General features: G+C 34.2%; 2 protein-coding genes across 6 annotated transcripts in view; one reads left to right on the top strand and one right to left on the bottom strand.

Annotated features, from left to right (window-relative positions):
• Positions 1-21,855, top strand: part of shep (RNA binding motif single stranded interacting protein alan shepard) — a 117,534-nt gene extending 95,679 nt beyond the window's left edge. For 2 of the 5 annotated variants that reach the window (XM_085194503.1, XM_085194507.1), the window contains exons 2-10: positions 3,426-3,650; positions 13,073-13,338; positions 13,419-13,477; positions 14,134-14,258; positions 15,675-15,869; positions 16,038-16,184; positions 16,598-16,882; positions 17,063-17,101; positions 17,251-21,855. In XM_085194503.1, the coding sequence (XP_085050629.1) occupies positions 3,426-3,650; positions 13,073-13,338; positions 13,419-13,477; positions 14,134-14,258; positions 15,675-15,869; positions 16,038-16,184; positions 16,598-16,882; positions 17,063-17,101; positions 17,251-17,385 (1,476 nt within the window). In that variant the 3' untranslated portion in view covers positions 17,386-21,855. The remainder of the gene's footprint in view (positions 1-3,425; positions 3,651-13,072; positions 13,339-13,418; positions 13,478-14,133; positions 14,259-15,674; positions 15,870-16,037; positions 16,185-16,597; positions 16,883-17,062; positions 17,102-17,250) is intronic. The other 3 variants (XM_085194504.1, XM_085194505.1, XM_085194506.1) reach the window with 3 other exon arrangements.
• Positions 21,856-22,125: 270 nt separating this feature from the next.
• LOC146533914 (ribosome biogenesis protein WDR12 homolog) lies at positions 22,126-26,477 on the bottom strand. The gene is made up of 9 exons (XM_085194508.1): positions 26,278-26,477; positions 25,896-26,195; positions 25,292-25,432; positions 24,804-24,979; positions 24,560-24,624; positions 24,310-24,454; positions 23,958-24,059; positions 23,336-23,465; positions 22,126-22,789 (listed from the first exon to the last, which is right to left on the bottom strand). The coding sequence occupies exons 1-9, from the start codon at positions 26,334-26,336 to the stop codon at positions 22,645-22,647; spliced, it is 1,263 nt and encodes a 420-aa protein (XP_085050634.1). The 5' UTR covers positions 26,337-26,477; the 3' UTR covers positions 22,126-22,644.
• Positions 26,478-26,564: the final 87 nt, after the last annotated feature.

The following is a 26,564-nucleotide window of genomic DNA, read 5'->3' as shown; positions in this document are numbered from 1 at the left end:
CATAAAACTAAATCTTCGTCGAGAAAATGCTATATTCCTTACCACTAGATGACAAGTGTCTTTGCTATCTGGTTTGCTGGTTTATTTTTTATCTCCATCCTAAATTACATTACGCGAAGGAACTGAAAGATATGAAAAAGTAAAGTTATTAGTATATTATTTTCTATTGCCTCGTCTGTTTCTTGGTCTGCTATGTTTATATCAAGACCATAATTTCGCTAATTTATGATCCATCAATTGCAATGGAGTTAGTATCTCCCAACAAATATTACTTTTTTTTTCTTGTGCTACTTAGAAATCTACTCGAACGATATATCGTAATAAGCTATAGCTTATTACATTATTATTTCTCATACAAGTCAAGAAAGTGTTGTATCATTAACGTAGAAGTACAATTACGTGTAATTGGCTTAATCATCACGGCCGCCTTTACGTATTTGTGAACGTACGTTCTCTTTTAGACAGATTACAGTTATAGGATAAATATGTGGAAAATCGAGGTGATTTTTTCATTTCATCGTAATTCAAAGGTTTAGTTTTGCCTGCTATACAATAAAAATGATAAAAATATCATGTCTTAAACGCGTCTTTTGCTTTTATTATGTGAAAATTAGTTTTTAGCGACATATTATGTATATAATTATTATAACAACTGTCCACCGATTTTGGGCAAGTTTCACACTAAGCTTGGCCACCAAAGACCTATAAACAAATTTGATATACCTTATATTAAAGTTAATAAAATAAATATTTTAAAATCTCCTCCATCCCACACGGGCCTCTAATTGATCCAGAGCGAAGCCTTAAGGAAACGTCACTACAGCAATCATTAGGAATCTATATTTTACCCTAATTCCTTGGACCGCACGCCTACACTCACGCTAAGCGGATTGTCGGCTTATAGCCCGAGAGTCTTACTCACCTATACATTTTTACAGTAGCAAAAAATAGTTGTAAAGAATAAGAACGCTGTTTGCTTGAAAAGTTATAACAGGACCCTTATCCCTAAGGTTTCTCGGATGGTTTTTGGAATTCCGTGACTCAAATAATTAAGTTCCAAGTTGGGGGTCGCTGGGTGAAATTATACATTGTTATTGCCACTATAAATCTCCTTCTCAGGGAAGGTACTCGCCTGGCATAACAAATATTAAATATACTAAATGTTGGTGTTCATGCCACTAAGTTGTTAATGTTAAGTCGTTATACTAGAAAAGTTTGGTTCAGAATAAAAAAAGAACGTAATAGTTGTTGTATGATATCTGACTATTATTTATTCAGAGCTTTTTTGAACTTCCGTGACGCAAGGGAACGTAACGCGACGGTTCCGGGGTTGAAATCCACTCGCGGGAAAGCACGGCGTTGAGATTCGCCACTCAACACGTAATGCTTCGAAAATTCGACGGAAAGTGGGTAACGGAGTATCTTAACACTAGATTCCCTACCATACCATATGCGGAATACTGCGTAAAGCTGAAGAAGAAAAAGAACTTTTTCATTTCAATGTAGTTGTGCTTGTCAGGCATCAATAATACAAATCTATCATGTAGGCTATAAAGGAAAACTTGGCAACGTTTATAGGTAACGTAGGCTATACATTGCGAAAGTCTTCAAGACGCTTCGTCACGGCTCTCGACGCTTTAGACGCCTAGATGCCAATCTCTCATACTAGTATGTCTAAGTCATACTTTATGATGCAACATATTTAAAGGCTCTAGAATAGAAGATATAAAACAGCTTTAGTTTTTAATGAAATCTATATTTATAAACAGACCATTTTTATAGATATTTTATATTAAATTATATATCGTGTAAAAAAATAAGACAACGCATCTTATGAGTAAGTAAAAAATCAAAGAAACGTCTTAAATAAATTCTTAATACTGATTTATTAACTGAATCGCACAATGGCTAAATGTGTTAAGCTTATAGTGCTTTCTTTAGTATCTGACCGACTTACCTCGCCCTTTTAAGAGTACAAGTTTAAGCTCTTGCTGTGGTTTTTAGATCTTTTTATAGAATTTCTATCTTGAAAGAACATTTTAAATCTTCTTCTAACTGTACAGTGAATTTTAAAGAATTTTTTTTTCAGCCTCATTGATTTTATTAGGTTAATAAAAAAAATATTATTAATTATGTTTGTACGTAAATATAAACCTCATGGCATATATCAATGTCACATCCAATACATAATAATAATCCGTACTATTATAAAATCTAGATTAACATTTAACGAGCTTCCCGGTCACGGTCTGAATATGACAAGTGGAATTTATAAGTACAATTCACGATAGCTCTCCGTCTGTGCGTCTTCCATTTTACTTTTATCTTTTGATTTCTTCACATAAATGAGCGGTTTAAATCAGAATACAATGATTTGGTACTTTAAACGATTGTTTTTGACATCAATATGTACGAGGCCAGTGTATAGACTGTAAATACGACAGGTTGTGGGTTCAGTCCCACTTGAGGAAAGGAAATATCTAATATTTTAGCTATTTTAGCTATTGTATTTAGTGGAGAACGTAGTGTCTTAACACTAGGTTCCCTCTGCCTACCCAGCTATGTGCGGGATACAGCGTGAAGCTGATATATATTAGCTTATACAGTTTACACTGTACGTACATTTATGTACATAATATGATATACATAGGTATATAAAATGTTTTGTTGTTATTTTTCTAGTATTATAGAGAATTGTTAATGCGTAAAATTATATATAATGACAGAATCATCGTACATTGTACAAAGCTATAAACACTTGTGGTAAGCGCTCTACTTACAGCTGATATTAAAGCATTTACGTCTAAATTTAAGTTGAATTGAATTGAATTGAATTCTTGATATATGGCGTTTCGAGCGTGCCAGTTGAGCACAATAAAATTTAAGTTATTAATAATTACTTAATATGTATTTGTGACAGTCACTGATGAGGCCATCAAAATATTTGTGCGTGTGGTGGTTGCGATTCTTATGCGTTCACTGTATCTGTTATATGCGTCTATGTTTATATAGATTTGCTTTTAGAATGTAACGGCATTTCTGTTTGTGTCAATTTGCAACTTGGGACTCGCTCACGTCTAAACATAAAAAAACTTTCAAATTTCCCATACTTGTTAATTTTTGGATTAAAAGTTAAACTGAAACCATTCACTAACATATTTTATTATATTCCTAATTTTATCGTCTGTTTATCTTTTACTGTAAACGCAACGGTTATGGGTTCGATCCCCTTTTCCCAAATCAATTCGGGTAATTATAATTAAAGTAATTATGTAATATTTTAATTTCGGCGTTGTCTTCCGCAATCAACACACAATGTTTTGAAAATTCTATGTAAAGTAGGGAATGGAGTATTTTAAGTCACTACATTTCTCTGCTTTTCCGTATACATTTATCAACAACTGCATATTTGACGTCTATTACAGAGCAGCGGCGGCTGTCGTTCCGCCAGCGGCGCAGTCGGCTCGGGCGCGGTGACGGTCGCGGGCGCGGGCGCGGGCGCGTGCGCGGCGCGCATGGCGAGCGCGGGCGCGCAGTTCCGCGGCGGCACGCAGCAGTGGGCCGCGGCATACACGCCGCAGCCCTGCCGCTACCCGCCGCCGCAGCCGCAGCCCTACGCGACGGCCCCCAGCCCTTACGCGTCGCACCAGGTACGACACGATAAATGCTACTGATATATAAAAATTGCTGCGAGAAAAGACATGTGGACGCAATGGAAAAGCGTCTGAGTGTAAACGCGATGATTGTGGACACGAGCCTCATGGGGAAACTCACGAGTCTCAGGGATTGATTTTTTTTTATTATTTTAGTATTCTCGCTATTGTAAAACGAAGTTGAGTTCCGATACTAAAAAGAAAATGGAAAATATAGTATCTCAATACTAGGTTTACTCTGCTTACCGTACTATACGCGGGATAGCGTAATAGTTTTAATAAACACAATTATTTAATAAATAACATTTAAGACTTTAAAAAGAGAAGAAAACTGTTAACTTTTATAAAAACAAGAAGAAAAAAGAGTTGCCAACAATGACGTTGATTGTACACAGTCACGAGTAATAATGATATCTTATACAGAAGATAACAATTAATTACTCCATGCCACATTCCAGCATTAACATAATTGACGCAAAAACAATATAAGTACTTCACGTAGGTAGGTATTCTGTAAGTACGTGACACAATCACTAAGTAGTCGCATGCTTTCCTACTACAGGCTCACTTAGTCAGTCGCGTTACTCATTATAGTAAAATTTATGCCTGACGGAAACGAGTTAGCCGTGGTTTAACTTAACATCCTTCTAACCTCCGTATTCCCACGGTACATAGTTAAAACTAAGCTCAGTTAATAAACTATGCGAATAGTATAAGTTAATTTATAGGCAACCACAATGAACGTTCAACTCGGCGTGAACTCTATTGTCCAGGGTTATGCAATACATATATCACTAGCTGCATCCATGTACTAAGTAATTAGAAATCATACCACAAACAATACTCTTGACACGTCAAAGCAAACGATTAACCTAATAAAATATTAATATATTTATCGTGACACATCCTTAATCGTATAAATAATTAAGTTCACCAAAAAATATTAATTTCTGTACCTCAGTGTTATCTAATGGTTAAATTAAGTGCTTGATTGAGGCCAGTTGTAGCGCAGGGCCACAAGCGTGGGACTATAAACGCGACATTGTGACTAGGGAAAACGCGAAGTTGAGAAATTGGCGGAAAGTGGAAACGGAAGTGACTTAACTCTATGTTCCTAGTTCCAATCTTCTTACCCTGCTATCCTTTATTGTAAAAAAATAATCATTATGATCGGTTAACGGGATATTGTGTTATTCGTCAATTCTAATAAAAAAAGAATAGTCAAAATTGGTTCCCAAAAATCCCAGACAAAAGTTCTGAGGTAAGTAAAATAAAAAAAAAAGTCGAATTGATAACCTCCTATTCTTACAGAAGTCAGAATTACAGAGACAATAAATTAAACTCCAAAAGCAAATAAGAAACAGAACTAGTCGTATCTTAGCTGCAATTCAGATTTACTTTAATTTAGCCAGACTTAGGAGCAGGCGTAATTAAGAGGGAAGTTCGCTCCATCAATTTGGCTAACCGCGTCTGGGGCCCTCACAAAACACAAACATTAACAATATAACGTGATTAATGTTGGAAGCACTCAATGTCTGTATCATGATTTGCATAAAACTAGTTAATGCACAAGTTAGACTAAATAATAAACTCCGTAAGTGTCAACGGAACTTACTTGAAAGGTTTTGGGTGATGCGTGTGTTTGTTATTAGTTTGCCCGTTTGGATGTAGCTTGGTTTTAAAGGTAGTTAAAACTTATGAGTCAGCTAAATCTTAAATATCTAGAAAATAAATAAATTGTAACTCGTGAGAAGTTTTCACTGTTTACTCTCGTAAACTAAAAAAAATATTTGGAATGATTCACTATTCACTACTATATGAACGGCATGTCTTAACACTAGGTTCCCAAAATTAAATAAAAAACTTCGCTCCGCGGCGTTGAATCCCGCCACTCAACGCACAATGCCCGGAAAATTCGTCGGAAAGTGTAGAACGGAAGTATCTTAACACTATGTTCCAAGGTTCCTTCTGCCTACCCTGCTATATGCGGGATACAGCTGAAAAAGCTGAAAAAATAACCTTTACTAAAATAAATACAATTACTAACTTCCAAATGCAACACATTTTTATTTAAATCTCGCCAACATTTTCATTAAAATATGAAAAAAAATAATATTTTATAAAAGTATTACGGCAAAGCTTCCTTATTTACACTACACAGAACCCTATTCGGGTTAAGTGGCACCGGGAAGGCAACAAGCGTTATTACCGACTACTTCAGGCACGGCGCTGATGGGCAATCCCCTATAAACGGTAATGCCGGGCTACGGACCGTGAACACTTCCAGACTGTGATTCTACACCTTAAATCTTGTATCCGTTTTCGTGGGACAACGTGTGTACCAACATTACGTTTTTGTAGGTTGAGTGACAGTATAGATAATAAATTCGTTTTATATTTGGATAGATTATAAATAACTACTTAAAATTAAAAACTGGAGAGTGTGAGGACAAAGATAAAATAACCAATTAATTGTATTATAAAATATCAATTTAAGTTGGTAATGTAATATCAGAATTTCTCCATTTATTTTTACATGTTAATCTTCGTATGTGCAAATTGTTAAAATGCAAAACCTTACGTTATCTCTCAACGGCGAGACTAATAAATTAAGTATAAGTATAGACAGATAAGTATCGAAACATAAAGGTCCGACAGAAGGGGAACCGTACATCAGTAGTGATTAAAATACTTGGTATCCGAGCTTTCGTTAACATATATCTGTGGTGAGTAATTACAGTACATTGATCATTGTCACAGTGCATCGAACGATTTGAGCGTCGAGACGGGCCCCGCAGCCGACGGGCGCTCCGCCCCCGGGCCCCGGCGGATTTCCGAACTAACGCCGACATAAACCAGATGTCGCACACGAGCTGTATTCACACTGTGTGTTAGCTGTGCGACTCTCCCCCTACCTCCCCTCCGCAAGAATCTCGTAAAAGGAATTTCTCGCGTCCTTATCGCTTTCTGAAATAAAATGTAGCGCCCCGCGTCGTACGTGTTTTATTACGAACCGTCTCCTTCAGGATTTATCTCGTGGGCGAGCGTTGCAGAACTCTTTTTAGAGTTTCACACTCTAGTACTTAATCCGGAAGTAGCGTTGCATTTTATTGTAATGTGTTGAGAGGATTTTTATAATATATTAAATGTACGTGAGAATGTTACATTACTGTTTTTTTATATTGTATGTTTGTACCATATCCATCGTGTTGGTACTATTTAAAAAAGATTTCATTTTACATTTAATGTTTTTAAAGTAAGGCAAAAGCAATATAGGTTGACTAGGATCAATATTGAGGATTTTTAACAAAAAATATCGTCTTATTACTTACATAACTAAGTATATAGTTTATTGTATGCACAACAAGAGTCAATAATTTTATTGTCACCAAGTATCTCAAATAAACGTTTAGGAAAAGTAATTTCGGAAGCACATGATTCCTTTTCTATCATTATTTGTTAATAACATTATTCTTACGAAATACTTAGCCTCATCAACGTCCTCCGCTAACAAAGTTTTTTATCATTTTCTATATATCTCACGTCCGAGTCGTAGCGAACTTATTCAATATAATCCATTTATTGACGTGAACTTTCGATGGAAATATCGCATATAAGTTGGTGTGCTCTGATCGTCGATAACATAGAGAACTATTATTTATCTGTTAAGGCGAAACCGTAACAAAAACTATTTCATAGACCTCGTGAAATCTGATTCGGCATCGGCATATGGCATGGTAATAAAATTAGTATTATTTAGTATACTTCTCAATGATCTTCGAAAGTCGTAAAATAATGCCCATGAAGGCTTGAAGCCATCAATTTGAGTTGTTTGTTTTATTTTAGTTTTTGTGTCGGTCTGTCTGTTCAATGGGGTTAAGTATTAGTGACGAGTAATGTATAGTTAGTTACTTATGTATTTATATACCACTGTATGTATTCATAAACCACAATTTTTACTATCATAATTACATTTTTTAAATATATAATATAATTACTTATACATTTATTCCATAAATGTTTTTATTTGTTAAACAAAAACTTTAATTTGTAGGATTGTATAGTATTTTAAATAACAATAAGTGTTATTATATAAGATATAATACATTTTTAAATAGATGTATTTTGTTAATTAATCATTTTTAATTAAAATTCTATTGAATTTCCTTAAAAAAAATTATAACATCATTAAAACTCGCTCTTCTTGAATATCACGCAATATTCATTACAATATCGTGTATATTTCATACGGCAAGTACACACTTGCCGTGCCACATCATTTTTTTTTGTAGCCATAGATTAATATAAAAGAATTACTAATTTGTAAATGTATTATACGTAACGGTATTTGCACGACCCATTTGCTCAAGCATTCATAATTTTATAAAAATACATAATATAGAAAACCGTTAGTTTAATCAACAATGTAACATACGCCAATAAAATTGCAACAGTCATTTATTGAACCTATACAAAAATCAGCAATCATTCTTTGGAACAACGTTTCCTTTTAAAGCGAACATTGCTCTCCGGTTTCCTAACCTAGTTTTTTTTATCCACCGGTAGATGTAAGCTGAGATTAGATATATTGTATCGGAAGTGGTTGAAGTTTTCTACCTATGACGATAGTTGACCAAACACTGAATAAAATACCAATATCTACTGTATTAGTTTCATTTTTCGAGTTAATAACACTCGATTATTACAAACAGTATAATAAAAATTAAAAAAATACTGATTCGGTAAATTTTAATACTGGTCAAGTATCCATTACCAGCTGATTAATGGCCGCTATATGTCAGCTGTCACAAACGTCACAACGTGCAGCTTGTTAGATACATCGCGCCCTCTAACAAACATGGCAGCCCTAAATGGAGATTGCTTTTTTGGTAAAAGGGATCCAAGGTTTTTTGTTATAGTAACATAAATAACTAAATCACTCCATCGTTCAACCATTTACAGAGTCACTCACTATGTAGAGAACATAAGATAGACATTGTAGTAATATATTAGCTGTTCACATCACATTCATATAATCATTTATTTCTCCACTGCAGGTAATTGTCTTAACACCCACGCTCTACTCGACGTTTATTTTCACGCACATCATACGCTTGAAGAATATTTAGACATATTAAACTTTGTGCGAATTGTGACATGTAGTTGTGGTTTGAATTTATTCTGTTAGATGTCTTTGTGAATTACTCTAATGTTAACTATTTGAGGTTGTAGGTTCAATCTCTACTTGGAGAAATGAATTTTCATTCCATTTTGTCGTTCTCTACACGCACTCATGAATTCAGGCGAAAAGTAGTGTCTGTCTTAATATTAAATTATTTCCCCCTACTCTACTATACAAGGCATACGGCGTAGACATGAGAAAAAAAAATCTACGGCTATTCTTATCTTATAATAAACGTTTATATTAAAACTCCACCGCACTTAGTCTATTTTTAGACCAGGAAATGATTCTGTAACAAGCTCTTAGGCGTTTATTGACTTAGTGAAGATAATAGTTTATTTTTGTACAAGCTGCCTCAACAAGGCACGTCCCATATGTGCAACCCTCCAAACTCGGAGTGAAAGTATAAATAAACACGGCTTGCTGATATCTGTCATCCAAAGAATTAGATTTATTTCTGCGATGGCAGAAGGTGAAGGACCCTAGCCCCTTGAGAGTAACAGCCCACAAAACATTCCTCGTTTAATGCCTTGTGAGAGGTTTTCACGCTAACTTTTAAGTGACAATTTAAAGTGATGCACAATTTATTAGCTTGTGTTGAAACGGTAATAACTTGCCAGTGCAGAAAGGCAGAAAGAATATTAGAATACTTTTCCTTGAATATTTACTGCTCAACAATATGTACAAAAACAACGCTTTTATCTGGTAAACTTGTTTAATATCATTGTTCGCGGGTCGGGTCAGAGCGCACAAAAAGGGTATTTTTTTCGAAGAGGAGCCGCGTTTTTTTCTAAATTATCATAATGGCATACTGACGTACCTCACCCGGCTGCAAATATTTAAATGTGCCTACATCGTGGGTCGCTTAAAGTTATTCCACGTATGCTTTTAACAAAATATCTATAGCCAAATATATGAAGACCGCTTAAAATTAATATGAATTTGGTATTTGTTCAATCATAGTCTATACATATTTATTATTATATAAAACTTATCAAGAGATAAATCAATGTGAAAACTTAATTGAACTCTTACCGAAACATAATTATTCGCAATTTGATATAGCTTTCTTACATTAGTCAAAACGGAATAGATTCATCAATACGTTGATTGAAACGACGATAAAACAAATGGAGAGCCCAATTTAAATAGATTAAATGGGATTTATGTTTCATTTCGCCAAGCTTCCTATGAATAGCGGACAGATCGTATCGTATTTATCGAACGGAACATCACGAAACTCGTTAAAAAGCGACTGTTTCGCGCTGATTCCGTTCCGTTCTCCTAATTAAATTGAATCAAAATGGTCACTTTGACTACAAATACGGAGAGGCTTAATGCATCGTGGTTACGTGACGGCCACGTGACGTCGCGCGCGGCACGCACGCGCTGCGCTATCGAGCCGGGACCAACTGTTGAACGCCTTCGCCCCCCACTCTGCCCGCCTACGCGTGACGTCAGCGCGACTACCTTCCGCGTGTGCAGTACAAATGTTGCAAAGTGCATCGTTTTAATATATTTATTAAGAGTTATGCTGCAAAATGTGATTCAAGTTCATTGTATACGAATAATGACGAAAACAAGTTTCTGGTTAAAAGACGATTTCAAATTATTTATAAAATCTCATCTTAATCGTTGAAACTGATTTAGCAAGCATTACTGCTTTTAATTCATAGCAAATATTTGGGGCATGGGCATACTTAAAATATAATAGCTTTGTTAGATAATTATTAGTACTAATAGTAGAAATATTCAAAGTTAAACATCACAAAACAACTTTGCCTTGTTGAACAAAATAATAAACTTATGTTTTTTTTTTGTAATTGGATTTGTTTACAGACTCGCTAACTAATGTATAAAATAGAAAAAAAATAATCTAATTTCCAACTTAATTTACTTGAAAATTCTTGATTCCGTACAACCTCACTTAACTCGTGAATTAGTCTTCATTTCTCGACATTTTCCGTACGTAAATGGTGATAAAGTCCTTGAAACGGGGCAAGGGCCCTCGTGCTACCCCTTGTCTTGTTACAAGCCCTAGCTATATCCTGACACCCTACACTTAACAATACACTACAGTGCTACACAGTTATAAAGACAATGACTCTTAAATTTTCATTTTTTTTACTCACAGTAAACACGTCGGCAATCTATTAAAATTGAAGTAGTAAAATGGCGCCTAAATACGATTACTTTTACTAATTGAACGGTTATTATATAAATCTTTCTTATGTTAATTTAATTTGTAGTAATTTGCGTGATTTTCTTTGAATCTATACTTCTAGATCCGACAATCAAAACTAAACTATCACAATTCTTCAGAGGCACCTATTCAAATTCAAATTTTCAATTTCCATTCTTATCCTTGAGGTAGACGAGCAAAATCTCTTTGCCATTCAATTTGCTTTACGCTCTGGACATGAATTTAAATTTAAATGAAAACTGCATACGATTTATAATGTAGACTTCGAGGATGTTGTATAAATTACTATTCTTATTTATAAAATAATATTGGCAAGAGGAAAATATTAATATATTTTGTACAGTTTTTTTTTTTTTTCAAATAAGTTGGAATGTAATAAATTAAAGAATTCTGAGAAGTCGCGCATGCTAATATCTTTAGAGTTTGAGTGTATGCCGTCAAAAGTTTGCAAAGCGATGATTGGTTTTCGTCAAAACGCGTCACTAAGACTCTCCCTCCCTCCTTCTTGATCCATCGCTCAAATTGGGATTTGTCAACGTTAGAAATGTCATTAAAGTCTGCTTTTTTTATAGGAGTTTTTTTTGAATATGTTTTTTTATCATTGGCAAAAAGGTTTATGTCAATCCAACGTAAGTAAACTTTCAAATTCTATTGTTGAAAAATATGCTAGAATAGATATATGTAATTGTAACTTAATCTCAGCAAGAGCAAGAAATGAAAACAGAATAGGTTTTACTAAGGTCATTGCCATTCAATAGTTATGTACTTATAAATAATTATGATAGTCCATTTTCGAAATTAAAAAATGTCTACTTAATTACTAGAATTTTTAAATACGTCACTTACTATATTCTTTTTGCGTGTTGTTAATGCATCGTTTACTTTTCTAATGAAAGTATAACTATATAAAGAAGTCCTAATGGTACCAAGAGTTTCATAGGATATCATTAAATGTTTCTTAAATTTTTTGCCATAACAATATGCTAAAATAGCGTAAAAAATAAGAAAGCCATTAAGTAAATTTTTGCCCTAATAAAATAGAAAGAAAAAATATATAATTTCACTTAAATTAAAAATAGCCAAATTTGTAGGTACACGAATTATATTTTGTTAATTGTTTATTGTTTATAACTGTTACGACTTCACTTAGACACATGGATTATCGCCTCACGTCTCTCAGTACAAGGGACACCACATTTTATGGCTTTAATATGTTAACGCAATGCAAATAACTACAGCATGTAGAGTTATACCTCCATAGATACTAATGGGGCGAATAAATTTCCTTTTACAGTGTACGTTTCGCAGTTATCGCTTTTACTTACGTGACTATCTATCGTCAGCGTGACTCCTAAAAGTTGAAATAAATATAACTTATGCCCGCAGCTTCTTCTTGGATTTAGATCCATTTTGGAAATTATAACGTGAAAATCAAAGTGTTTTGGGTAAAATGTAAATAAATAAATCAAAAATTACTTCGTCACTATGTTTTTAAAATAAAATTGTTATTTTTAAATAATAAACATAAGTAGGTAAGATTTCTATTCCGTGTTTATTTTTCCACATAATCCTTAAAAAATATCCTACTAATTATTATAAATATATAACCGTATTTCAGAATTTTGATTCATGTGAAAACGAATAATTAAAGAGTTCTCATTATACTGCCAAGAAACTTGATCTTCACCGTAACTACTTCCTGTATCGCGGTCAGAATGCCGACTAGTTAACCAACATACCTAACTGTTTCCCGTAAACGATCGGACCCCGCGTGCAATCTATACCGTAAACCGTTGCCTTCCCTCCACCTAGACTGCAGTATGCACCTACTGGTGGTACGCAATGCGAGCTGATTGAGGGCACGTGCTTAGAATCGATATATGTTTATTATACGACCCCATTTATTACTCGGCACTTAAATAAGTAATGACCTAATCCATGTTCCTGAAATATATTTCTTAATACTATATATTTAGATTATATATTAGAATTTTCAAGAACTTAGAATCTAACGTGTTGACTTTATTATTACAGTATACTGGCGCGGCCATGACGGGTGGCTGCGGGGCGACGGGCACGCGGGTGCCGACAGCAGCATCTCCGGCTAACACTGCATCCAGCTCGTCATCGAACTCTGCAGGTGGAACCCGGTCCACTAGCCTCAGCACGGCTCCACCGCCACCCGCCTCTTCCGCGTCGACTACTGGCGCATCCGGCGAACAACTAAGCCGTACCAACCTTTATATCCGCGGCCTAAGCCAGAACACGACTGATAAGGACCTCGTCCAAATGTGTCAGATGTAAGCATCGTCTCATTAATATAGGTTCATGCACTAGTAAAGGTTCTGAACAATCTTTATAACAAAGCTTTAATTTTCAGGTATGGCAACATAATTTCAACAAAAGCAATATTGGACAAAAATACGAATAAATGTAAAGGTAATCAAAATTAATAAACATTGCCACATATACATTTACCTACAATAGATATCCTCCTATAGCAATATAACTCTTAATAATAAAACAGTATAGCAATTCACGTATGTATTATAATTATATATATTAATATATATTTATCTACTGACATGTACTTTTCTCTTAGTGGAGAATTATTTGTAACTGAATTTATATTAATATTTTCTAGAATACCATATACCTTCATTAAACTAATTCATCTATGGTGAGACTTTTTCTAATATATGCACGAACACTAGTTTCGATTTATGCATTACTTGTGACATTCTCATACAAATAATATTATTTACTGTACTTGTTTATTTTATTGTTTCATCACAAAGGTCATCACCATTACTGCACTATGGCACGAGGTTTTTTTTGAAATATTATATGTGAAAAAGCACGTAATGTCTCTCACAGTGTTATTCTTTACTCACATGTCATTGCCCAATTTTGTAATATTTTCAAATCATTAGATTCCGTTTCGATTTCTTTCACTAATTTAGGTAAATTATATTTTATTATATCTAGATGTCCTTTAATTAAGCATGTATCATCAATTTTTGAAACAAATCTACGGACATGTTCGACGCAAAAGCGCCCATTACTATACACGTATTTTATTTTCATTTTCGCAGGTTACGGTTTTGTAGATTTTGAAACGATCGCATCAGCGGAGGCTGCTGTTAAAGGATTACAAGCCAAAGGTGTTCAGGCCCAGATGGCTAAAGTGGGTATCTGGTTCCTGCGTAGACTGAACCGTGTACGTTGTGCATGCAAGTAATACTATTATGACTAACCGCCTGCTCCCTTTCCGCTCATCCAAATTTTACTATCAACACGCCGGTAATTGGTCCATCAAGTTTTGTATCGAAAATCAATATTATAATTATAACAAACTATTATTTCCTATATTCTTATAAATGACGAGATTCTGTCATGAAATATTTTATTCAAATTTATTATTGTATTTTAAAATTCTACTTATAGATTTTTTTAAAGTAGTTTGTACACATTAGATAATTATTTATGTTTTATTCAAAATGTATAATCCGTAGATAAGAGGATTTACGTTACAAATTTGAATGTTATCCTCGATAATGGATTAGAAAGACCCAAGAAAACCTTTCCAGTCCTGTCCTCTAATCCGCCTACCCTTACTTATAGCTTTAGTATTTACCCCATTTTTTATTAAAAAAATGCTATAATATCTAACAGAGCATTTTAAAGTACAGCCGTGTTCTCTAACTAATGTAAATGTTTTGCTAGATTTGAATTACCTTTGCATAAAGTAGCATCAGCATCCTGTTCCATATTTGGAAGTCAATATTTAGATACCGTGTAAGTCACATATTGACTATAGATGTTTGGATCCTATTTAGCTTGAGTAGGACCAGAGTTCAGATCATTGACATTTAATGGGCGGTTAATAATGAGAAACAAATCAATTTCACAAGTTTGTAACCATTCATTTGTCAGTTAATTTTGGGGATCACCACGAGATATTCTGGTATCAACGTAATACCCAAACAGAACTGTGTGACGTTGTCGTGTTGTAAGTATTTATGAACCCTCAGCGCAAATATAACGCTTACTTACTTACTTCAAACATTGTTTCATCCTGTTAATTCTATACTATTATCGTTTGCTTCAGCGTTATAACAATGTATTTCGCTACTGGGCTCTGGGTATTCTATGCTTTCAATATTAAATTAGTGTGTATGCGACTTTAACAAGCTTCATAAACTCTATGCTGATGTATATGCCCATGTCGTTGATAACACCCACATAATAATAATAATATAGCATATTAGATCAATGCGCTGACTAACGTCACAGCTGGCTTCTGTGTCTAGATAATCTACGCTGGCTTCAAGCTAATATCAGTTTACTCAGGAATTACCTTGAGTTTTGTCGACAAAATGCGCAATGGATTTTTTTATTATGAAAAATATAACAATATTTTTTAAAAGTAAATTATTAACTCTTTGTTCTATAAAATATCTGTTGTATAATCTGTTTTTGTTTTTTTATTATTAAATCGTGCGTAGTTTTTAATAATTATGATCATATAAAAAAGATATATAATTTTAATTAAAATCTTCCAATGAAGATAGGATACATTACATGTTATAAGCAATAATATATGTTGCTTGAACTATTTTTTGGGGTATTCCAGCAACAGGAACAGGATCCCACCAACCTGTACATGGCCAACTTGCCACCGCACTTTAAAGAAAATGATGTGGACCAACTGTTAGCTAAATTTGGCCAAGTAGTATCTACAAGGATCCTTCGAGACACCCACGGGCACAGCAAAGGCGTTGGCTTTGCGAGAATGGAGTCTAGGGAAAAATGCGAGCAGATTATACAAGTAAGCAAGGGATAAGTACTATTTACTAGTAAATATAAAGGTTGCACTTGTACGCTTTAAAGATAATTATGTAAAATATCAAGAGAATATAAATAATTTACTAAAAAATAGAAATTTTGATATTTTCTTAACCAAAAAATCAATGCTAACGTTACCGTATTTTTTAAGGTATTCAACGGAAACCCGATACCGGGTGCGAAGGAGCCATTGCTAGTGAAGTTCGCTGATGGAGGCAATAAGAAAAAAGCTCTGTATAACAAGCAGAACGACAGCAACGGCCGAGCGTGGAGGGACAATAACGAATCTATCACACAGGTATCAATTATTAATCTGAGTTTCTACATTTATTTATATGGACTACTTATGTTATTAACTGTAATGATTTGACGAGACCCTGGTGGCGCAAGGGCACAAGTGTATAACTTTAAACGTGACGGTTGTGGGTTCGATTCCCATTTGGAAGAATGTAATATTTGATATTGGACCGTCACTCAACGAACAATGCCTTGAGAATTCGGCGGAACGTTGGGTACGGAAATATCTTAATGGGAAAGAAGTATCTTAACACTAGGTCCCTGATATGTGGGAGAAACAGCTTTAAGCTTAAAAAAAGATTTTAGCATTGGCAACAGGTCTAATTAGTACGTTATTATAAAAACTATAGTGAAAGATTAAATTTTCAAACACCAGCAACAGTTGGGTGCTACAGTTTGTAATTGATCCTGTAGTTATCCGTGTTGCAGGCGATGAGCGTGACGGGCGTGTACGCGGGCGGCGTGGGTGGCGTTGGCGGCGGCGCGGGCGGCGAGTGCGGCGTGTACCGCGGCAGCGGCGTGTACGGCGTGGCCGCCTTCCACCCGCAGCTGCACCACCACCACGCCGCGCACCCTGCAGCCTGGCTGGCGCCCTACGCCGCGCTCATCCCGCCCGCGCACCACGCGCCCCACGCGCCGCACCCCGCGCACGCCGCGCACCCGCCCCACATACCCATCGACACCGTGCCTAGCCAATACGTGAGTACTGACGCTAACTTAACATGAAAGCGAAACTAGTACGCGTAGGTGTATTATAAGGAAGAAAGAGAATGACTCAAACAAAAGAATCATGAGTCAGTAATATTATTTCCGGCCACATGATAATTGTAAAAATCAGTCGGCAAAACAAGAAGACTGACAGTAATCTCTGTTTTCCAGGTAAACTGGGACAGCTTAAGGCCGGAAAATGAATTATACGTGAGTGTCAATGCACTATGACGATACGCTCCTGTATATAGCGTACTCTTGTCGCTTAACGCTAGTCACTAAACGCTCGCTTTTCTTCACTTTAATTTATGTACGTAGTATAAGAGAGTTTTTTTAAAGTGCTAAAATGTATTTTCCAGTATTTCGCTTCGCACCCGTACCAGTACTTTGCGGGACCCACTCCGCCCATCATCCAGATGCCGATGGAGAGCGAGCACGCGTCCACGGCGGCGTCCCCGGACGAGGCCTACCAGCCCTATCCGCCCCCCAAGTAGACGCAGACCACGCTACCATTCATGCTGTACACGAGCCAAAAATCAAAGAAACTGTGACTTTTACGATGTTAATTTGTTTTAGTTTTAATTTGCGGCCGTTATAGACTTCATCGAAGATCAGCCTAGTTTTTGATTGGCAACGTCGCCTCGGCTTTTTCAGTGGGCTTCGATCCTCTTGGCTTTACGCTGAACGCGATTCGCAGTGATGTTTTGATGAGGTCTTTTGACGGTTGGAAGAGAGGATTTGATGTATAGATATAGCTGCAATTTTAAATGTGTTTTTACATTATAATTTTATTATTGTTTTATGAAATTTTTAATGTAAGATTTTAGGCGCAGGTTTTGAACATGTTGACACGATTATTTAAGATAGGTAGGTATTTATTTTAGCATAGTTTTATTTGATTAAATTTTAAATTTTTAAATTTATTTTCGGAAAAAGAAATATTTTTATTTTTAATTTGCAATCGTAACAAATATTAATATATAAATTCGTGGCATTATAAAAATTGATATCGAACAATTTAAGTGCAATCCGGATTTTGGAAAAATTGTTAGTTTATTAAAAGGATAGTGTTTATAATTTGTTTGTAACGGAGTCATGATTTGATAATAGACGGAAGCAATATCTGCGCGGTTAGGTGTTAGGGTGTAAACGAAAGTGGTCATATCATGTGGAAACAAATTTATATGCTACCAAATTGTAAAGGAGAAACGACTTATGTGTTACGTTAAGAAAGGTTTATCATCGTGTAGACGTCGTGCAAATGTTTATTCCGAAGATTGAAAATCTTTCGCGAAAAATGTATTTTTAAAATACAAAAATATCGATAGTATCAAATAATAGCCGAAGCAGCTAAATAAATATTTTACCCTTTCTCTAAGACATTAATAGTTGGTGTAGGTATTTTTGACCACCACGTGGGGCTATGGTCGTGATTAACGTATATATATGTTCAAAATGTGTTTGGCATGGTGCTTTAGTAATTTTATTTGAAAAATGATAATATACATATAAACTATACAGTATTATCTACATTATTCATTCATACTGGTGCAGTCTTCCAAGAATCGCAAGTACCTATTTTTAAAGCATTTTTTAAATATTCTATCGGTTCTCGAGTTATTTTTAATATGGTAACACTCGTGCGCAACAAACCTGTGTTACTCAGGGCGCTCTCATCTCGTCTCATCCTAGGATATCAACCACTGCTCGTCATCATTGTACACGTTTTATTGAAAATGGAGCTTAAATGTATATTTTCCTATAGACGATTTTTATTTAACTACAATACATAATAGCAAAAACGTCGTTGCCAAACCCAACTACAGACTGAATTTATGTATACCAAAACCTCCAGATAGTTATTTCTCGATCCATATTTCGTTGAGCGTTTCACGACAGTACCGGCATTGAGAGCGGGTGAACAGTGGTGGCGCAGTGCTGATATGGCAACATTAGCAATAAGCAGTTGTATGTAAAGTCTATTTATACATTTTACGAGTCTATACAAATTTTTGTACGTTGAAACTCATGTTCGAAATACGTGAATAATGAAGTGATCCTTTTTTGAGAATCATGTACTGAATGAAGTGTAGTTATTTTTAGGCGGTCGGCAACTCGGCACATTCCACTAGAAAACATCAAATAAAAATTCCACGATTGATTTCCACATTATGAATTGTAAAGGATTCGAAATCCACGTATGAACGCCGTTTTGGTGTAAATGAGAACATTTTGTACCATCACGTAGGTTTTGGGTACACTTTATGACTTTATATAAAATTTGATATTTTTATATTGAATATATATAAATTATACATGGATATGTATACATGTATATACATTGTTGATGGGTACGAGTAAAGCCTACTATATCGCAACTGTTTAATTCTATTTTGGCACGTCGAGTTTCATCAGAACCAAAGTATACAAATCATTAAAATCGAGTAAGAAGTAGGGAAATATTTATACAACCCAGGGACTGAAGACTAGCTAAATGTTTGATATATTAACTGTATTTTATCTGACGATTAAGATGACTTCTTTATTCAAAACCTGTAGACCGGCTTATAATAATAATAAATCAATACAGGAACTGAATTAGATGACGCGACAGGTTTTGAATGAACGACGTAGACTTTAAACGAATTTGTAGATTTGTTATTTGTTGAGTTCTCATTTTCTGGAATAGACTGAGGTTGAACACTCAACTTACAAAGTAATCTGATAGAGTTCGTGCTTTAGATACAAAGTGATAGATTCCGTAAACTTCATCATATAAATATTTCTTTTGTTGATGCACCGAAACCTGAATTCAATAAAACCATTGTCGAGGACAACAGCACTTCTCTGTTATTGTTAGCAATATAATTGAACTTGTTCCAAAACGTAGATTACAATTTGTAGATGGTAATGCTGAGATTAAAAAAATTAACTCTCGTTACAAGGGTAATGACAGTGAGATTTTTTACATTTAAATTTTGCACTGACATATAGTAACTCCGTAGATCAGTTTTATACTTGTATAATTTCTGATCAAGCCAAATATTTTGAACTGACTAATACCGCCTTTTTTGATTCTTGTAAAATTTTGAAAAAACACGAAGTGCGATATACTACGTCTTAATAATGTCGCAATGTACTAAGATAAGTAATTCGATCTTGTAGAGTTCGAAGTACCTACACAGTGGCTTCCTGTGAAAGCAGTCTTCCGATAGGTGTTTCCGCTTTGCATTTATGAACAGATTCAATGTATAAATAATTTTACTACTTTCGAGCCCGGTCCTTCCTTTGTCCCTATTACTTTAGTCGTAAAAGACTATAAATTGTTCCCATCCATATCAGTGTCCATTTTTAATACAATTTATATTTGTTTCATTCCAAATTACAGATCAATATTCCCCAAATATAATAGGATAATGCTGTCAGAGTTTAAGTGACCAGTCGTCGTAGGTTCGTAGTGTAGTTGACACCGTCAAAAGCATTGTAGTGTTGATTGTCATTTATTTTTCTAATGCTTTCCTTCCACGTAAGCAATAACGTTCGTTTGGTGGTAGTGCCTTCAGCTTCGTTTAAATAATGAACAGATAACGATACAATATAGCAGTTGCATGTGCTTTACGATATTTTTACAGGTAATAAGATGACTTACCGTATTCATATATCTAGGAATAATATTAACTGTGGTTTAACTATTTTGTAATAACGACTGGCAAGAGATAATGTGGCTGTCTAATCGTTGCATTTTTCACACACGATGTAATATTGAATACTGGAGATAAACCGTAGATGTTCCTAGTTACATTCACTTCGATGTTGACATGTGTGTCCAATAAGTAACGTTACAATGAGATTATCGGTGGCGATTTGTTATATTGTATAGTGAGAGCTACTCAAACTATAAGCACAAAAATTAATTCAGGAGCTAAATATTCCTAAATACCAAAACTGCGATACAACTGAAGTAAATCATGTCGATGGTTAGAAGTGTTAAGTGAATGTTTTTTTTTTTTTAAATAAGTCATTTAGATTGTAAGTGAATGTTGACTCGTTTTGCAAAGGTGGACCGGTGATGGAGCGGTGATGAATTGCGGGCTAGCTTTAGAGCTTAGGTTTAAGTATAGATAGGTTAGAATAGCAAAAAAAATGTTTTGACGCTAAGATAGATAGAATAGACATAGCATATTCGGGGGCGAGGGTAAGGTGCGCGCGAACCCGGCGGCTCTAGGGTAGTTTCCTTTGTTAGTTTATTAAATAATTTAATTTGAATGGACTGAGGTCGCCGCCCGCGCGCGCCTCCCCCTCCCCCCCGGCCCCCCTTAGCGTAAGAGAGCTAAGAACCTTAGTGAACACGATTTCGAGATAAGTTTCAGTTGAACAAGTTTGCTTTCACCTCTTTTGTTATGTAGTTGACTAAGTGTAAAGAAAGAAAACTAAATGAAAAAAATCAGTGGGAAGTGTCGATACGAACGTATTTGTCCAATGTGTATTAATATAGCGTGGTGTTCTACCCGGCAGACTAGTCTAGATAGTAGAATAGCTTAGATAAAAATTTAGGTAGGTAGCCTAGGAATACGAAATGCAAAAAAATAAAACTTCATAAAATGTAAAAAAAAAGATGAAATTGTTGGTAAGAAAGAATATTTTTAAGGGACATGTTGCTTCGTTGTGTTATGGTGTGAGGTTTGGCATAACTATAATAATAGTGTAAAAGCATTTCTCGCAGAGAAAACGCAGAAAGTTATCTATCTATTTTGTTACTAAGTGTTTGCAAGTTTCTATATTGTGCTATGAGCATTTTATGTGACCCGCGTTATTTATAGTTATGCTGAATGGAGACTAAATAATATATAAATAAAAACAAAATGGTACTAAGAAGCATGTTTTATTGTGACGAGTCATGTTCCTTTGCATTGAACATATTTTGTAAGAGCAAATGATTGAAATAAAACAAGCAAAACCAAAAACTTGTGTGTCATTTTAGTGTCCCTTCATGTTTTTTTTTCAGATTCACGCTTTATCCCGCATAAAGTTGGGTAGGCAGAGTACCTACAATCAAGAATGCTCTCTGGCTGTTCTCTGAATTCCGCCAGAGCAGGAAAATAAAACTAAGTGTGGCTCGAACCGACACTTTTTAACGCAATATGAATATTTTATTTGGCTCAATTTGGAAAATGGCGTGAAACTGAGGTATCATAAAATAAAATATTTGTTCTGAAGGGAAAAACACGAAACAATTTAATAGAAACAATTTTATTCAAATAGTAGATGTATTGCTTGAAACTGCTTACATATCTATAGATAAATGTAAATATGCCGCAAATATTGCAAAAATGCTAACAAAATTATCTACATAATAGGTACATTGTACTTTATCCGTTCGGTTCTAATTAGAGTGCATTTATAACGAACAAATCTACTTCATTCAAAAAGAGATATAAAATAATTAACTATTTAATTATTTCCATATAAAAATCACCAACATCTGTTACATAGGTATGTTTTAAATAAATGCAGTAATAAATTAAAAATTTTTGAAGGACAAATCTTATTTTCAGAAACAAAATTAGTTTATAGTATATAATAACAATTATTGAATTTCAAATATGCAATTAATGGTTTTCCTATTAACAAAATTGTAGAGCAGATATGTAAAGTACGATCGACAAGTAGGAGCCGCTCTTTTTTTTACTTTTGGTTATTTTCTTACCGACAACACGCGACTCGCTGATCTTACTGTATAAATAATATGATGTTCAAGATGATCCGGTGGCATGTTTTGACTTGAATATCCTCAAAGTGTTGTCGCACGAGCCAGTTACCAAGAATGTGGGGTTTGACCAGTCACAACACAACACTTTGTCTTCATGCCCACTTAAATCATATAGAGGGGTTTTGGGACTGAAAAGAAAAAATGCATTAACGATATTGATACGCAATTTGGTATTAAATAGTATAATTAAATTATATTATTTGTATTAAATAGTATATAATATTTTATATTTTCTATTTTGAAAATTAGTAAATTAAAGCTTTTTGACTAAGTGAACACACAACTCAACCCCGCGCTTTGTCGACCACATTAGGGTAATGAAAATAATATATCATAAACCCAAGTGAGGGATGGACCTGTATGACTTTGGAATAATAATAAAGATAGGTATTTTAAAGTTTAAGTAAAATTAATTGATGATTTAGTTTTTGAATAATTTAATAAATGAAATATTTTTCAATTTAAAATGAATTACTTATTTATTTGGAAGTAAACATTACAATTTACAATGGAAATATTAATTTCGTTAAGATAAATGCATGTAAAGTGTAAAAAAACGAAATTGTAATTTAAAAATATGACATTGATATACAAAACGCAAGATTTATCATGTCAATGTTTTTAAAGTTCAAAACCTAAAGAAAAAATAAATACTAGATATAAGTAATAAATACCTTCTTGTTTCCCATAGTTTAACAAATCCGTCGTATCCAGCAGATAAGAATAATGTATCTTTTGTTTTCGACCAACGGACCGATTGAACCCAACCAGTATGCGAAGTATATGTTGTTTTTACGATGCTATCTAAAAATTGCATAAATTAAATGTTAAAATACCATTTCCCCATGTATAACTTAATTTTCGAGACATTGTGTGTTGATTGGAAGAACACTGGGTTTTGTATTGTTACCAGAACGAGAATATATCTATATAAATATATATCTACAAATATATCATACAAATAAGTGTACACAAAAACTTTAAGTAAAAACATTTTTAAAATATATTAATATGATAATTATTATAAGGAAAGATTATATTTAAATTACTTTCATTTCCTCGCTATGGTAACAAGACAAGACTTGTCCGTTTAACACGCAGTATGGGTTTAAATTAGATGGAAAGTCTTAACTGAGTGTCTTAACACTAGGATCCTTCTGCCTCCTCTGCTAATTATGTGGGATAGATACAACATGACGCTTAAAAACAGTAAGAAAATAAAAGATTTCATACTTAGTAGTCTATTCAATAAATTAAAATATATATATATATATAAATTGTGTTATTATACTATACCTGTTGATCTGGGATCATAGAGGCGTACATGCCTATCTGCTGAGGCTGTTATGAGACTGTTATTAAGTGGCGACCAGTCCACATCGAAGAAGGCTTTGTTACCTAAAAATAACATAGCATAAGAATTTATTTAAGACACTCTAAAGACACTCTTGTCATAAGAAAAAGTGCGGCGTAGAATTCCGGCGCAATACTATACAATATCTCGAAAGTTGGGCAGAAAGCAGGGAATGAGAGTTTCTTGGCCTCCCTATGCCCACCTTGCTATAAGAGAAATATAGTGTGAAACCTTTTTTATATATACATTTTTGATGTATTTATTAATTAATAAATAAATCAACGGAAAATATACCTGCAATTTCTTGTTTGATTCCTCCTAATTCACAGTCCCAAATTTTAAGTAAGTGATCCCACCCACTTGAAACAACTGTATTGAAATCCATCCACTGCACTCCCGATACTGCTTCACGGTGACCTTTTAGTGTACTTGTAGGTTCCTATATAATAAAATACACTAATAATATTAGGAAAGTAAAATAAAAAAAAATTATGAAATGAAAATTTGCAATATAATACTTTAATATGAAAATATTATTACTTACCCTAACACTACCCTGTTCTGGTTTCTGTTTCTTTTTTGCTGGCACATTATCTTCATCTGAGAGACCTTTAAAATAAAATGCATTTTTTTTATTAACAGTTAATATACCAAGGTAATTATTGAAAATTATATTATTTACTTTACATATTAAAATACTTATTAGTCTTAGTCCCTCAATGGCCTCAATATCTTAATCAAAAAGTTATAATTTAAGGTTTTAAGTACTATTTTCAAGAAAAACTCACTTGTACTCCATAGACATATATTATTATCCCAGCTTCCTGTGGCTAAATGTTTTGCGTCTGCAGATACTGATAGGCACTCAACTCCTTTATCATGCCCACGGCAGGTCACTACACAATCTACAGAGTTTCCAGAAACATTCCACACCCATAACATTGCTGATTGATCATGAGAACCACTGTAAAAGATATTAGCTATGACATTTTTCCATTTATTACTGCTTCCTAATTATTTACATTTAAATTTTGCCTCGCAATCTCAGACATAAACATCATAAGCTAAATGAAAGCAATATTATTTGAAGCGCAATTTAGTTATATCTAATTGCTTATTAGCAATAATAAATTTTTTTGTAAAAATGCAATGAGATATAGCCAAATTGTTTATAGCACAGCATAAGCACAATGGTTGTGTTGTGTATGTGGAAAGTGGTCCCAGAGAGTCTGGACATTTGTCTAGGTTATATAATAAAGTAAAAAATATGTATAACCTTGCAAAAACAGCTTTATCTCCACTAAATGATACCCATGAAACAGCCTTTACTGGTGATGTATGACCTGGAATAGCCAATTTATGTTGTCCTTTTGTATTCCATATATGTATACTGTTATCATAGCTTCCTGAAAGGATCCTAGAATTATAAAAAGTGAATTTTTTTTATTGTAAATGAGTAACATTCTCTTATAATTTATATGGTACTAGTGGTGGTACGCAGCTGCACCTGCTTATATGGACCCTTAGGGGACCCTTCTAATAAACCATGAAAAATGTTCAATGAAATATTTTTAAGTCTAAATTTCAAATTTTATAAAAATTGATAGTGATTTAAAGATTTTTCTATACAATGTTTAAACCCTAATTCGCAACCTTAGGGGCTATTATTTTTCAAAATCTCTTTGTAGTGGATGTCCAGATTAAAAAACTAAACATCGGTCCAAATTTCACATTTCTATCATCAGCGGTTATGGTTGTGCATGTATCTTACTTCAGTCAGTGGGAACATGTCCTTTATATATATATATATATAGAATATAGACTATTTCGTTAGCAAAATGATTAAAAATAAATATATTGCACCACGTTAAAATGATTACCAATTGCCATGTGTGTGGACAGCCGAAACCCAATCATCGTGCATTAAACAGTCTTGTGGGCTTGGTGCTGGAAATCTTTCAAGATACTCTATTTCTAGCGTGTCTTCTGTTGAAATACCTTTGTCTTGCAAATGCTCTGCTATGGATGTACAAAGCAATTCCCCGCATATTAAAAAATCAAATTCAACACTCTTTTCAATGGATGTTGCGGCTTCCTTTAATAATGCGTTTAAAAGAGTGTTAAGCTCCAAAGGTTGTACATTACTTTGAATAGCGTACGGGCTATCGGGAACAGCATACCTAGGAAAGAAATATTAAAATAAGTTTAAAAGTAAGCTACCACGCGACCGGCAAAAGTAATTTACTAAATATATCAACATACTGCTCCTGCTTCGTTATAAAACGAACTTGTAACTGCGCTTCACTTGCTTCACTTGCCATTTTTATGGCTAATTATAATAATAGAGTAAATAATGGTCGTATATTTCTTCTACACTACTTTGGAAAATCTTACGAAAAGTACATGTGATTAACCATTACATTTGGATCACAATATTCACAATATGAAGAGGGAGGGGGAGATTTGACATAAGAACAGTGTTACCAAATGTATAATCTGTTATTCATATATAAATAAAATTTAAAGTATAGTAACAGTACCGTACCGTA

Source organism: Heliconius melpomene, chromosome 12 (genome assembly GCF_056956725.1).
Source record: "Heliconius melpomene rosina isolate 202511_hmr_F chromosome 12, ASM5695672v1, whole genome shotgun sequence".
Taxonomy (NCBI): domain Eukaryota; kingdom Metazoa; phylum Arthropoda; class Insecta; order Lepidoptera; family Nymphalidae; genus Heliconius; species Heliconius melpomene.
Note: the sequence above shows the minus strand (reverse complement) of the source record. Positions and strands in the feature narration are given on the sequence as shown.